The sequence below is a fragment of the Chrysochloris asiatica genome, unplaced genomic scaffold (assembly GCF_000296735.1).
Source record: "Chrysochloris asiatica unplaced genomic scaffold, ChrAsi1.0 scaffold00120, whole genome shotgun sequence".
NCBI classification, from domain to species: Eukaryota; Metazoa; Chordata; class Mammalia; order Afrosoricida; family Chrysochloridae; genus Chrysochloris; species Chrysochloris asiatica.
The window spans coordinates 5,527,601-5,540,506 of record NW_006408638.1 but is presented as its reverse complement, the minus strand read 5'-3'; the positions used below and the strand labels follow the sequence as shown (position 1 = coordinate 5,540,506).

Below are 12,906 nucleotides of genomic sequence, written 5' to 3'. Positions count from 1 at the left end.
GGTACCGACTCGATGACACCTAACAACAAGGAAACCAGGAGTCCTGGTATGGCACTGTAGTATAAGCAATGGACTACTGCAAGATCAAAGGTTCATGGCCACAAGTCGCCCCTTGGAAATCCTGGATATGGTCTCTATGAGTTGGAACCAACTCAACAGTGGGTAACAACATAGAGGACAAGACAAGTGAATTACTGAAAGCACTTGTCTCCAGCAATCCACTATCTGTAAAACATATTTAGGAACATTTTGTTTGGAATAAACCTCTGCATGTATGAACTAGAACACTAGTAGCAATACTTTCTGACTTTTGCTAAGTGCCATTGAGTCAGTTCTGAGTCAAAGGGACTCTTTTATAGACCACTTCTTGACTTTCCCTCATGCTATTGATGCAAGTGAAGAGGAAGTCATATATAGCAATAACTCAAGAGTTGCAAAAGAAGTTTTTGCAAATTTCTTTAATGAGTGGATAGGCAATGGAGTCTTTTAGGTTACCTGCTATTTTGATTATTAAGATGAAAACTACCAATTCTTGCCAAATACTCCTATGTACAAATAGTGCATATTTAATATTCTGAAATCTTCCAGATCCCAAGAATAAAGAATGCAATTAGAATATCAATTGCATGTCTCAAAAGCTCTCAAAAGGCTATATAAAATAAAATGTTCTCTGGAGAGAACAATAGAAAAGTAGTCACAGGCCAGGAATGGTCAAGGCCCTAGGCAGGGCATTTTGACAGTTGTGGAGGAGTGGTTGTCCTGGGAGGCAAGAGGCTGCTTCAGAGATGCTCTGCCACACCAATTTTCACACTGATTAGGCAGATTTACTTTGGACAAAGTTGGCAATAAAGCCATAATCGAGAATTCTGATCATTGTTTAAACTATTATGACCAGACCCACTTCTTGTTAACATGTATGTCTAATATTCAACTTTCAGGGATTCCATTCAAACACATTTTTATTAAAATATATTATATAAAAGAAATTTTCTTTTAAGAGTTGGCAAATTTGACTCTACAAACAAACAACTTTTGTATTTTTAAGTTAAAAAGTAAAAAAAAATTCACAACAAAATCTTAAAAAAAAAAGAAATTTGTGTTCACAGCTGCTAATGCACCGCCATCACTCTTTAAGGCCAGTGCTGCCTCTAGCTAGTGGAGCTCCAGCAGAAGGAGAAGGGGTAAGTGAGGAAGGCGGTCTCTATATCATGGCTCCTACAAGCAGACTGCCCAAAAAACCAACTGGTGGGAAATCACCCAGGAAGCAACTAGCTACAAAAGCCACTCCTAAGAGTGCACCCTCTACTGGAAGGGCGAAGAAACCTATAAGACAGGCCTGGTACTGTGGCGCTGGGAGACATTAGACGTTATCAGAAGTCCACCAAACTTCTGATTTGTAAATTTCCCTTCCAGCATCTGGTAAGAGAAATAGCTCAGGCTTCAAAACAGATCGGCGCTTCCAGAGTGCTTTGAGAAGCACCAAACTGGTGCTTTGCAGGAGGCAAGTGAGGCCTATCTGGTTGGCCTTTTTGAAGACACCAACCTGTGTGCTATCCATGCCAAACGTGTAACAATTAAGCCAAAAGACATCCAGCCAGTATGTTGCAGACATGCAGAATGTGCTTAAGAATCCATTATAATGGGAAACATTTCTTTCTTAAAAAAAAAAAAAAAATTATCTTCTTCCTGTTATTGGTAGTTCTGAACATTAGATTTTCACCCCCCTCAATGGGGTCAAAAGGTACCTAAGTATATGACTGCGAATGGAAGAATAGGGAACAGAAATCAGGTATTGGCAGTTTTTTCATTTGTGTCAATTTTTAATATAAATGTAGGGACATAAAGCATTAATGCAAGTCAAAATGTTTCAGTGAACAAGTTTCAGTAATTCAACTTTATAACATTTATAAAGAAACCTGTTAAATTTTTCTGGACAATGCCAGCATTTGGATTTTTTCAAAACAAGTAAATTTCTTATTGATAGCAACTAAATGGTATTTGTAGCATTTTTATCATATGATAGATTCCATCCATGCACTATACTTTTCTAAATGAGTTGTCCTACATGCAAGTTCATGTTTTTAATGTTGTCTGTCTTCTGTGCTGTACCTGTAAGTCTGCTATTAAAATGCATTTAACTATTAAAAAAGAAAAAAAAAAAAGAGACAAGTTGCATGTGGCCTGCAAAACTAAAATATTATCTAGTTTCTTACAGAAAACTCTTCATCCTTCCCCTAAACAAAAATAAATGAATTAAAAGAAAGCCAGTTAAACAGTAAGTTCAGTTTAAGGTGTGCTAAATTTGAAGTAAGGAGTTCCTGGATGGTGGTTAAGTGCTGGACTACTAGTTGAAAAACTCAAAGGATAGAACCTGAGAAGAGAGATGCTATGGAGCAGTTCAACTCCTGCACACACAGCGTTACTATAACGCAGACTAGATAGCTACAAAAAAAAAAAAAAAACAAGTTTGAAGAGCAAGCCATCTCAGTAGAAAGAGAATTACATTTTTTAGTTATAAAGTCAAGAAAGGAACAAATTGTTCGGATTTAGGCATGCATTTGTAAGTCAGATATCAGTCATTATGTTTCAAGTAGCTAACAGGAAAAAAGTGTTCCCCTTCCTTTATCCTATCCTTACCATGATTGATGCTTAAAAGTTAGTTTATGATGCTCTTAGAACATACATCACAAAATAAGAACTACACCTGTAGGTGATTACCAGTGCTTTATACTCTTCTGCCATTACAAAAGGAGACCTGGCAGCAATTATTAAAAGCTCAGCGGTTTGAACCCAGCAGCTGCTTTGTGGGAGAAACATGTCTGCTTCTGTAAAGAAGAGAGCCTTGAGAAACCCTATGGGTAGTAGTTCTACTCTGCCCCATGGCATCACTATGATTTCAAATCAACACAACAGAAATGGATTTAGTTTGGAGTTCACATTATAAGCTGCTGGAAAGTGGCTGTAAAGCCAGAGACCACATTTCCCAACCACTGTCATCTCAGCAGTCATATGCAATACAGACTCACCCAATGCCACCAAGTCAATTCCAGAATGGCTGGCAGATCTGCACTGCCAACCTTGAAGTCAGCAGTACATTGCTTATCCTATAGTGCCACCAGGACTCCTTATACAATGGAGGCAGCCATGACATATACACAACACTTAAAGCTTAGGAAGTAAAACCTCTCACACGATCGCCAGATCTTACTACCTGCACTGGTAGCGTAGTGGTTACGAATCGGGCTATGAACCGCAAGGTCAGCAGTTCGAAACTACCAGTTGTTCTGCGGGAGAAAGATGAGGCTTTCTGCTCCCATAAAGATTTATAGCCTCGGAAACCCTGTACAGGGTCGCTATGAGTTGGAACCAACTTCACGGCACACAGCCACCACCTGCTGCAAATGGAGTCATGATGTGGAGCTGTGGGTTAATACACGAGACTGCAAAGTTGTTTGAACTGCAAGGTCAATGGTTCAGGCTCACCAGCTGCTCCTCGGACACCCTATGCAGGGTTTATACTTAATAACGTTATACTTTTAACAATAATAACTTGCTGCAAATAAGTGCCTAACGTGTAAATCAAGTACTGAGTCATGCATTGAAGGCCCTCAATTTCTTGTGTTAAACCATTTAAAGCAACACTCATAGAGACAGAAACAAAACTACCAGTGGTAAGAAGTAAACAAAACACTACAGTGTCAGATATGTTAAAGGGTAAAGAATTTCAAAAAGATTATGTGGGCAACAGTGCCAAATACATCATGGTTTCCAACAGTTTGTGAAAAACTGGAATTAAAGACAATGTTAATTTTTCTCCAAACTTTTTGAAGCCCCCTAGATCACACTGGCATCGAAATGATAAAGAATAAAAAAATCCAGCAGTATGAAGATTCTGGTTATCACCTAAAAAGCAATTCAGAAGATAATAACAAAGAAGGCAGGTAAAAGAATAGGAAGCATAGTAATAGAGGAAACTCCACTTTGTGTGTGAAGAAATATTTCTTTTCGTGAATCACTTATTTCCATAAAAATGGTTTTACGATCAAAAAGTCTGGGAACACTGCATGTGTAAGCATACAACTGTATATCATAAGTTCTGAGAATTCCTACAATAAAGAAACATGTATATCTTTGTTTAAATCAGTTTTCTCATATTTCCCATGAAATCCTTTTTCATTTAATGCCTACTGATATCGCTTTAATTTGGGGATATACAAGCAAAAGTTAGGTTTTACAGGAAAATGGAAACAATCATAAAGACACAAGAAATAATTGTTCATAAACATGTATGTGAAAGTATTCTATAACTTTAAACTCCATTGTAATATTGTACCATTTAGCTATTTTTAACTTCTAAAAGAATTACAATTACATGAACACACAACTGAATAAAAGTAGACAGTCAATTCCCATGGAAGAGAACAGAAAGAAAAAGAGATGATCAAATGAAAAATGGGTACAAGATCACACACAATACTTTTTAAATCAAGCCTTAAAAACACTCTCACCTTCATCTTTATACTTTATTATAACTTCATCATTGCTCAGAAGTTTTCCTCTGAAAACCCGCTGCATCATCAATACTAATTCATCATATGTTATATCTTCATTATGAATGGGAATTCGGCGAATATCCTCCCCAAGTTGAGCTTTGATGATTAGCTTCCCACTTAGGTCCAACTGTCCATTCATGGTGGACTCCAGGGTGCTCTAGCTACACAACCCTAGAGAAAGACTGGTGAAAAAATGGTTTTTATAATTAAAACACAATACTAAAGAACATGACTTAAATGACCAATAAAAGAGCTACTATTAGAATGAAAGATATTCTGGCCTTCAAAACAAAATCATGGTCCACAATGTTATCATATTAACAAACAGCCTGGAGGCAACTTTATTATCGGAAGAAGCTTCAAATGTTCATGAAAAAAATTGGAAATAAAAAATAATCGAATTTCTCCACAAATTTTGAACACCCCCCCCTCCCCCCCAGTATAAAACTCAACCGAACCCACTGGCATGAAGTCAATTCACAGCAACCTATATACAGGACAGAGCAAAAGTGTTCCAGAGTTTTTCAAGGCTATAATCTTAATGCAAACAGGCCACCATGTCTTTGTCCTGTGGAGTAGTCATGGTTTCAAATTTCATACGTTTTGGTTAGCAGCCCCTGTGCTGCCAGGGATCTGATTTTGTGTGTGTGTGTGTGTGTGTGTGTGTGTGTGTATCATGTTATTCTTTTCTTTTGGTTTTCTGGTTTTTTTACTATTTAAAATGCTTTCCTGACATCACTTAGATTCTAACTTAACATGGGCCCTGGCCAAAAATATATATACAACCCTCATTCCCAACCTCTCCTCTTCGTTCACATGCTACATCCATACTGTTCTCCCATGCAACTCAAGGCTTGACATTTGCTTCTCCCTCTGTCCTGAACCCATGCCATAACCCTCACATGATTTAGATCCCTGATCAAATGCCATTTCTCAAAGGTTTTCTCAGATCAACAATCTAAAAACTGAGCTTTCCAACAAAACTGTCTGTTAGTGTGCTACATATTCCATAACCTCCTCCAGACAAGGAGGTACACGATTAGAGTGCCTATTTTATTTAAGAAATAAAAGAATACCACACCAAATCCATTGCCTTCTAGTTGATTCTGATGCAAGGTAACCCTAAAGATCATAGAACTGCCCTATAAGGATGTAATCTTTATGGAAACAAACTGCCACATCTTTCCCAAAAGAAAGTGGGTTCAAACTGCTGACTTTTCAGTTAGCAGCCGAACTCTTAACACTGAAATATGGCAGCTTCTAGGCACTAAATACTAATTTTCTATACAATTTTTACTTCACCGATTTTGTTTTAGTTATACTTAAGGTTATACAATATAATTATTCTACAATAACTTTCTAATCTTAAATTCAAAATATTATTTGTGTGTATAGTAATTGAAATGGGTACTATACGATGGAGAATAAACTTAAAGCAAATACCTATCATTTCTATTTTTCTTTTCAAGGCCGATACTTTTTTTGACACAAAGCATTCTATATGAATTTTTTTTTTTTTTTTTTTGCAAGTATGAGTTTCCTATGCATTGTTTGCATGGGCATATTATATACAAAAATACTATGTTCTTCAATATGTTATCTCTAATCATTGAGTAGAAACCTGGTGTGGCACTGTGGGTTAATGCACTGGACTGCAAAGTCAGTTTGAACCTCAAGGTCAGCAGTTCAAACTCATCAGTCACTTCTTGAAAACCCTAAACAGGATTGCTATGGGTCAGAACAGACTCAGTGGCACTTAACAACAATCACTGAGCGCTTCTTTAGCATGAACTCTTTACTCTTTCTACCACAACCAAATGACCTCTCAGGCTGTTTAAGATGCCCAACAATCTTCTACTGACCACATTCAACCTCATGTTTTACTAGCAGCAGCTGTCTGGTCTCTCCTTTAAAAGGAACATCTTCATTAACATAATACTTGGTTTTAATAGTTCTTTGCAATTATTTCCTTTATTGTGCATGCAATTACCAGTCTCCAAGTATATTAATCCTTCAAAAACTTGAATTCCTTCCTGTTGTTGTAAGGTGCCATCAAGTCAGTTTCAATACACAGTGACCCTATGGACCACAAAATGAAACACTGCCTGATCCTGCAACATCCTCACAATTATTGTTATGCTTGACCCCACTGCTGCTGCCACTATAAAAATCCATCTCATTGGAGGTCTCCCTCTTTTTTGCTGACCCTCCAATTTACCAAACATGTCCTTCTCCTGAATGGTTCCTCCTGATAATATGAGAGAGAGATAAAGTCTCACCATATTGGTTTCTAATGAGCATTCTGGCTAGAATTCTTCTAACACAGATTTGTTTGTTCTTCTGACAGTTCATGGTACTTTTAATATTCATCTCCAACACCATAACTCAAATGCATTAATTCTTCTACAGTCTTCCTTATTCACTGTCAACTTCCACATGCATTTGAGTCTACTGAAAGTATCATGGCTTGATCAGGCACACCTTATAATCCTCAAACTGACATATTTTCTCTTGAACACTTTAAAAGAGGCCTTGTGCTGCTGATATGCCTAATGCAACACATCATTTGATTTCTTGACTGCTGCTTCCAAGAGTGTTGATGGTGGATCCCAGTAAAAAAAAGTCTTTGATTTTTTTTTCTTTACATGGAGGTGCAACCCATACTAAAGACTGTAGTTTTTACTCTTCATCAGTTAAGTATTTTAAGTCCTCTTCACTTTCAACAAGCAGGATTATACCATCTACATATCACAGGTTGTTAATGAGTCTTCCGCCATCCTAATGCCATGTTTTTCCTTCATATAATCCAGCTTCTGATTATTTGTTCAGCATACAGATTGAATAAGTATAGTGAAATGATACAGACCTGGCACACCTTTCCTGATTTTAAACCATTCAGTATCCCCTTGTTCTGTCTGAATAAATTTCTCTTAGTCTATATACAGGTTCCTCATGAGCACAATTTTGTATTCTGGAATACCCATTCTTCGCAATGCTATTCATAGCTTCTCATGATCCACATGGTTGAAAGCTGCAAAACCATGTGGGAGCCTTGTCTGACTTCCCCATGGCTTCACAAGGGGGAGAGAATCACTCAAAATCAGCCCAAGGCTAATTCCTATGAAGTGGAGGTCAGACAAGCTTTCACCCTACAACCTGCTTTACTCTAACACCAACCATCCCTCCCACAGCACTCTCTGCTTCATATCTGCATTTGATAATCCATTGCAATGGCAACAATACTCACAATTATGGGGTTTATTAAGGAAGTGAACAGGGTACAATTCAGGATCAAAAACCAACTCAGGATGCAGCAGTTCTTCTAGTCAGGAACGCCTCTTGCCTGTCATATTGCAGGCACGCCTCACTATTGTCTTCAGCCTCTCAGCTAGGTGGCCCCTTGGCCTTTGCCCTGCCCAGGCAAGTGTTACAAAGCTCTTTTAGCCAGTAAGTGAATGCCCAAAGGACAAGTTCTGCAAGCTAGTCTCCTGACTGTAGATACATCTTTATATGCCACTGCCTTTGCCAGTGCTGTTTCTCTAGGTAGGGATCTCAAGTTTCACTCATGCTAGTCCTTCTTGATGGTACTGGGATGTTCCATCCCTGCTTCTGAGATAGCTCCTTTTAGATCCAGCTAGAGAGCAGTACCAACCAATCCCAGCTTTAGTTCTGTATACCTTATTACAAAATGGCCAGACTTCATCTCTCATACTTCATAAACACTATCAGGAGGGACCACTCCCGATTGGTAAAGTGGAGGGTCAGAGAAAAAGAGGAAGACCCCCAGCGAGATGGATCGGCACAGTGGCAGCAGCAATGGACTCAAATGTAGCAACTATTGTGAGGCTAGCACAGGACAGGGCAGTGTTTCATTCTGTTGTACACAGCGTCACTATGAGTCGGAATTGACTAGATGGCACCTAATGGTAACAACAACGTACCTCATTTGCAAGGTTCCACCCAATCACTTGGTGGAATTTAAGGCTTTGGATAGACATACCTCTCAAGTAAATTCAAGGTATCATGTATAACCAACAAAGCATAGGTAAACATCTTTCTGGTACTCTCTGCTTTCAGTCAAGAACCATCTGATGTTAGCAATGATATCCCTAATTCTACATCCTCATCTGAAACAGGCTTGAACCTCTGGAAGGTCTCTATCGATATACTGTTGTAGCCAATTTTAAGTTATCTTCAGCAAAATTTTACTTGCATGTGATATTGTAATGATTTCTGCATTTGCTGGGTCACCTCTCTTTGAAATGAGCATAAATATAGTAGCTGTCTTCCAAATTTCTTGGCATAGATGAGTGGTGAGTGCCTCTAGTACTGTATCAGTTTGCTTAAAGATTTCAATTTGTATTCCATCAATTCTCAGAGCCCTGGTCTTTGCCAATGCCTACAGAGCACTTGGACTTCTTCCTCCATTACCACTGGCCACCTCTTGAAATGGCTGAACATCAACTATTTCTTTTTGGTAAAGTGACTGAGTATTCTTGCCATCCTTCTTTTGATGCATTCCTTCCTTCTTCTGATGCTTTCTCCATCATTCAATTATTTTCTCCTTAGAACTTTTCAATATAGCTAGTCAAGGCTTGAGTTTTTTGTACAGTTCTTTCAGCTTGAGAAATGTTCAATGTGTTCTTCTTTCCCTTTGGTTTTCTAAATCATTTGGTTTTCTTTGCACATTTCACTATAATACTTGACTTTTGTCTCCTTGAGCTGCCCTTCGAAATTTTTGTTTAGCTTTTTTACTTCATTTCCTCCATTTGCTTTGGCTTCTCTATGCTCAAAGTTTCAGTCTCTTCTAACAACCATATTCAGTTTTTTTTCTTTCTTTCTTTACTGTCTTTTTAATGACCTTTAGCTTTCTTCCTGTATGATGTTCTTGATGTCATACCACAACTCTTCTGTTCTTTGGTCATTATGGTGTCTAATGCATCAAATCTGTTCTTGAGACAGTCTCTAAATTCATGTAGGATATGTTCTAATTCCTCCCTAATGTCCTTTATATAAATAGCCCAGAGTCTTACCAACAAACAAGGCCTAACAGGAAAGTCTCTTGACCTCTTACCGACCAGTTTACCTTATATTTATTAATAAACATCTTAAAATGGGCATTTCATACTCAATACAACACTCTAAGATCTGTGCAGAAAAGAGGGGATGTGTTTCAAGATCTGGGTATTACACTTGCCTTAATGCAAAAAAATATAGTTTATCTCCCAATTCTCACAATAGACATCTTATGAACACTGTGATTAACTGACGTCTCCCAACTACCTGCTAGCCAAATCTGCCTTCCTTACTCAGGAACCATTTACTCAATATCTCCTAAGGACCAGTAGATATATTCTGATGTCAAATATTTCAATATTAGCAGGATCTTAGTTTCACAGCCTGAGAGTAATAGAGACTTTTCAAGAACTCAGTATCATTTATTACCTTCTCCTACCTACCAGACACCAGTTATATTGTAGATAAAGACCAGTGCTTACTTGTGACTGTGTGCCGTGGAGTCAGTTACTACTATAGCAACCCTATATAGGGTTTCCAAGGCTGTAAATCTTTACAGGAGCAGAAAACCTCATCTTTCTCCCACAGAACTGCTGGTAGTTTTGAACTGCCAACTTTTAGGTTAGCAGCCCAACTTATAACCACTACGCTACCACAGAAATACCTTGAATAGTGCCTGATGCCTAGTAGGTACCTAAATATTTGTTTTCATTTCCTCAACAACAACAAAAAAAGAATGAGGACTGATAAAATTCTGTTAAAGAATTCAGGTAAAGAAAGCTGTAATATAAATTAAAGAGAAAATTCCTGTATCATGTATAATTAATTAACATCATTTTGATTGGTAAGTGCGGTGATTATTGTTTAGATTTAATAGACGTAAAAACTTGTTACATAAGGACGGCTTTAAAAAGTTCATAGAAAAATGAAATGAAAAAATAATGGAATTTTTCCATGAACTTTCTGAAGTCCCTTCCTTCTACTTTCAGGCTTTATAGAAAGAAGATGACTGCAAGAGACTAGTAAATTCTTTACAGCTGTCTCTTCCCCATCTCGTCATTGCTCTTCTGACCACTAAGGAAACTCTCCAACAGGAACACTTTCAACACCGGAGAATAAAGTGACAAGCCCTAGGTCACAAAAACAGCCTTGTCTCCTGAAACAAGCAAGATTAACTTCAATAGCCAGACTTCCAGCTCCGCTAACAGAGGGGCAGGTTCCTGCCCAGGGTCCTGGTATGGTGCTGCAGGGTAAGCACTGGACTGTTCACAACAAGGTCGGTGGTTCAAACCCAACTTCCACTTCTCTATATAAAGGGTTGCTAAGAGTTGTTATGAATCCACAGCAATTAACAATACCATCACTACCATCATGTTCGCCCAGATGATTCTGACTGGTCTGGAGTCCTGGCTGGGCGCTGTAGGTCAAGCATTGGACTTCAAAGTCAGTGGTTCAAACTCACCAGCCGCTCCTTGAAAACACTACATGGGGTCACTTTAAGTGGGAACCAACTAGGCAGCGCTTAACAGCAATAGAACTGTAGAACTGTACCTCCTCTAGAGGTAGGAATGCCTTCAAGTCAATCCCTTATAGTAAAGATCCTTGTTACTAGCTGTCTGACCTCAGGGAAGTCCTTCTCTGAATTTCACTTTCACCAAAAGCAAAATGGGAAAATAACTAAATTTGCAAAGGACCTCGTGATGTTGTTGAGATCTAGCATTTAAAATAGCACCAAAACCCGTCAACCCAGAGTCCATACCTACTCATAGTGACCCATAGAACTATCCCACAGGGTTCCCAAGATAGCACATTTATCGAAGCAGACTGCCACATCTTTTCTCCCACAGAGCGGCTGGTGGGTTCAAACAGCCCACCAGTGGTTAGCGGCCGAGCGCTTTAACCACTACGCCACCCGAAGTTCTTATACATAACTCTTTAAAAGTTAAGCTATTATCACTGTTAAGTCAAGTTCGTCCTCAAGAGAGCTTGACAAAGCAATGATTTAGCTAAGAATCGAGATTTCAGTTATTCCCACAGGGGCTGCTGGAGGAAGGGGCACGACCACCGCACACCTCCTACAGTCTCTCTCCTCTCTCCCGAGCACCCCAATCCCTAGAGGACTGCTGCCCCAGTCACCCCGGCAACCCTTTCTGCCCGCCCCTCCCCCACAAGAGGCCCCGCCCGACCTCCCCTCCCCTCTACTCTAGCCCCCTGCCCACGGTCTGTCCGGCCCCACCCGCCTGGCGCCGGCCGGTCAGAACAAGGCCTTCTTAGTGCTGCTCGTCTCCCGGCCCGCGGCACCCCCCGTCTCCAGCGGCCATACCGGCTTGCCGAGACCGCTGCTTCCGCCGCCGCCCCCCCGCAGGTCTCCTCTGGCCGGACCTATACAAGGCCGCCGGCAAGCTCTGGGCGTCAGGGGGAGGCTACAGACAAGACCCACTCGGCTGTCCTCCGCCACCGCCGCACTCGTTCGCAGGCTCGCGCGAGCCCCGACCAATCGCACGGACCCAACAAGCCTAGCGCGAGTCCGGCCCAGTACGTGGCAGGTGGGGGAAGCACAGGGGCGGGAGCAAAAAAAGAAAAAAAATCCCTTTCGGCCCGCCTCAAAGCGAGCGTTCCAGCTGAGGACGCATGCGCAGCAGCCTGGGGCGCAGGGTAGCGATAGCCCGAGGCTGCGTCGGTGGAAGGGTCACTGCTTTCTCACTGGGTGACTAAGTGTAGGAAGTGTAAGCGAACGGCTGCACGCATGCGCGGGGCGTGACCAGGCACTTCCGGTTTTTCAGAAATCTAGTATTTCTCCTCTCGCTCATGGGCAGGGCTAAGTGGGTGGTTATTTTACTGCCTGTTGAAAATGGAAATTTGTGTAAGTTATAGTAATTTTTTTGGTTGTCGTTCTGTGACCTTTGTAGTTCTTTCTACTCAAAATTTTTTAAAACAAAAAACTTCCCATTTCTCCCCACGTTTCTTGTACAAATCCTTTCATTCATTATTTTGTGCATACTCTTTACCAAGCAGAGATGAATCAGTGTATGAACCAGGACATTTACAAGACAGAACAAACCTGTAGTTGCAAAGGCTAAATTAAGTAGAGCTTCAAACCGGTTCTTCCCAGTTTAGTCATTGTTCAGGGAAGGGAAACTTGAAAACCTGAATATGTAAAATGTGGGTTGTTATTAAGTAACCCTGGAGTCCTATCCGACTCTTAGTGATCCTCCCACCCCCACCCCCACCCCCACCCCCCACACACACAGGGTTTCCGAGGCTGCAAATCCTTACGGGAGCAGAAAGCTCTTTCTCCCGCGGAACAGCTGGTAGTTTCGAACTTAAGTTTAGCAGC

General features: G+C 40.3%; 1 protein-coding gene across 4 annotated transcripts in view; it reads right to left on the bottom strand.

The window, feature by feature from the left end:
- The window catches only part of TFG (TRK-fused gene), a 56,626-nt gene extending 44,455 nt beyond the window's left edge, over window positions 1-12,171 (bottom strand). For 2 of the 4 annotated variants that reach the window (XM_006868615.1, XM_006868616.1), the window contains exon 1: window positions 4,509-4,692. In XM_006868615.1, coding sequence (XP_006868677.1) covers window positions 4,509-4,692 — 184 coding nt within the window. Of the gene's footprint in view, window positions 1-4,508; window positions 4,736-11,892 lie in introns of those variants that run through there. The other 2 variants (XM_006868613.1, XM_006868614.1) reach the window with 2 other exon arrangements.
- Window positions 12,172-12,906: the final 735 nt, after the last annotated feature.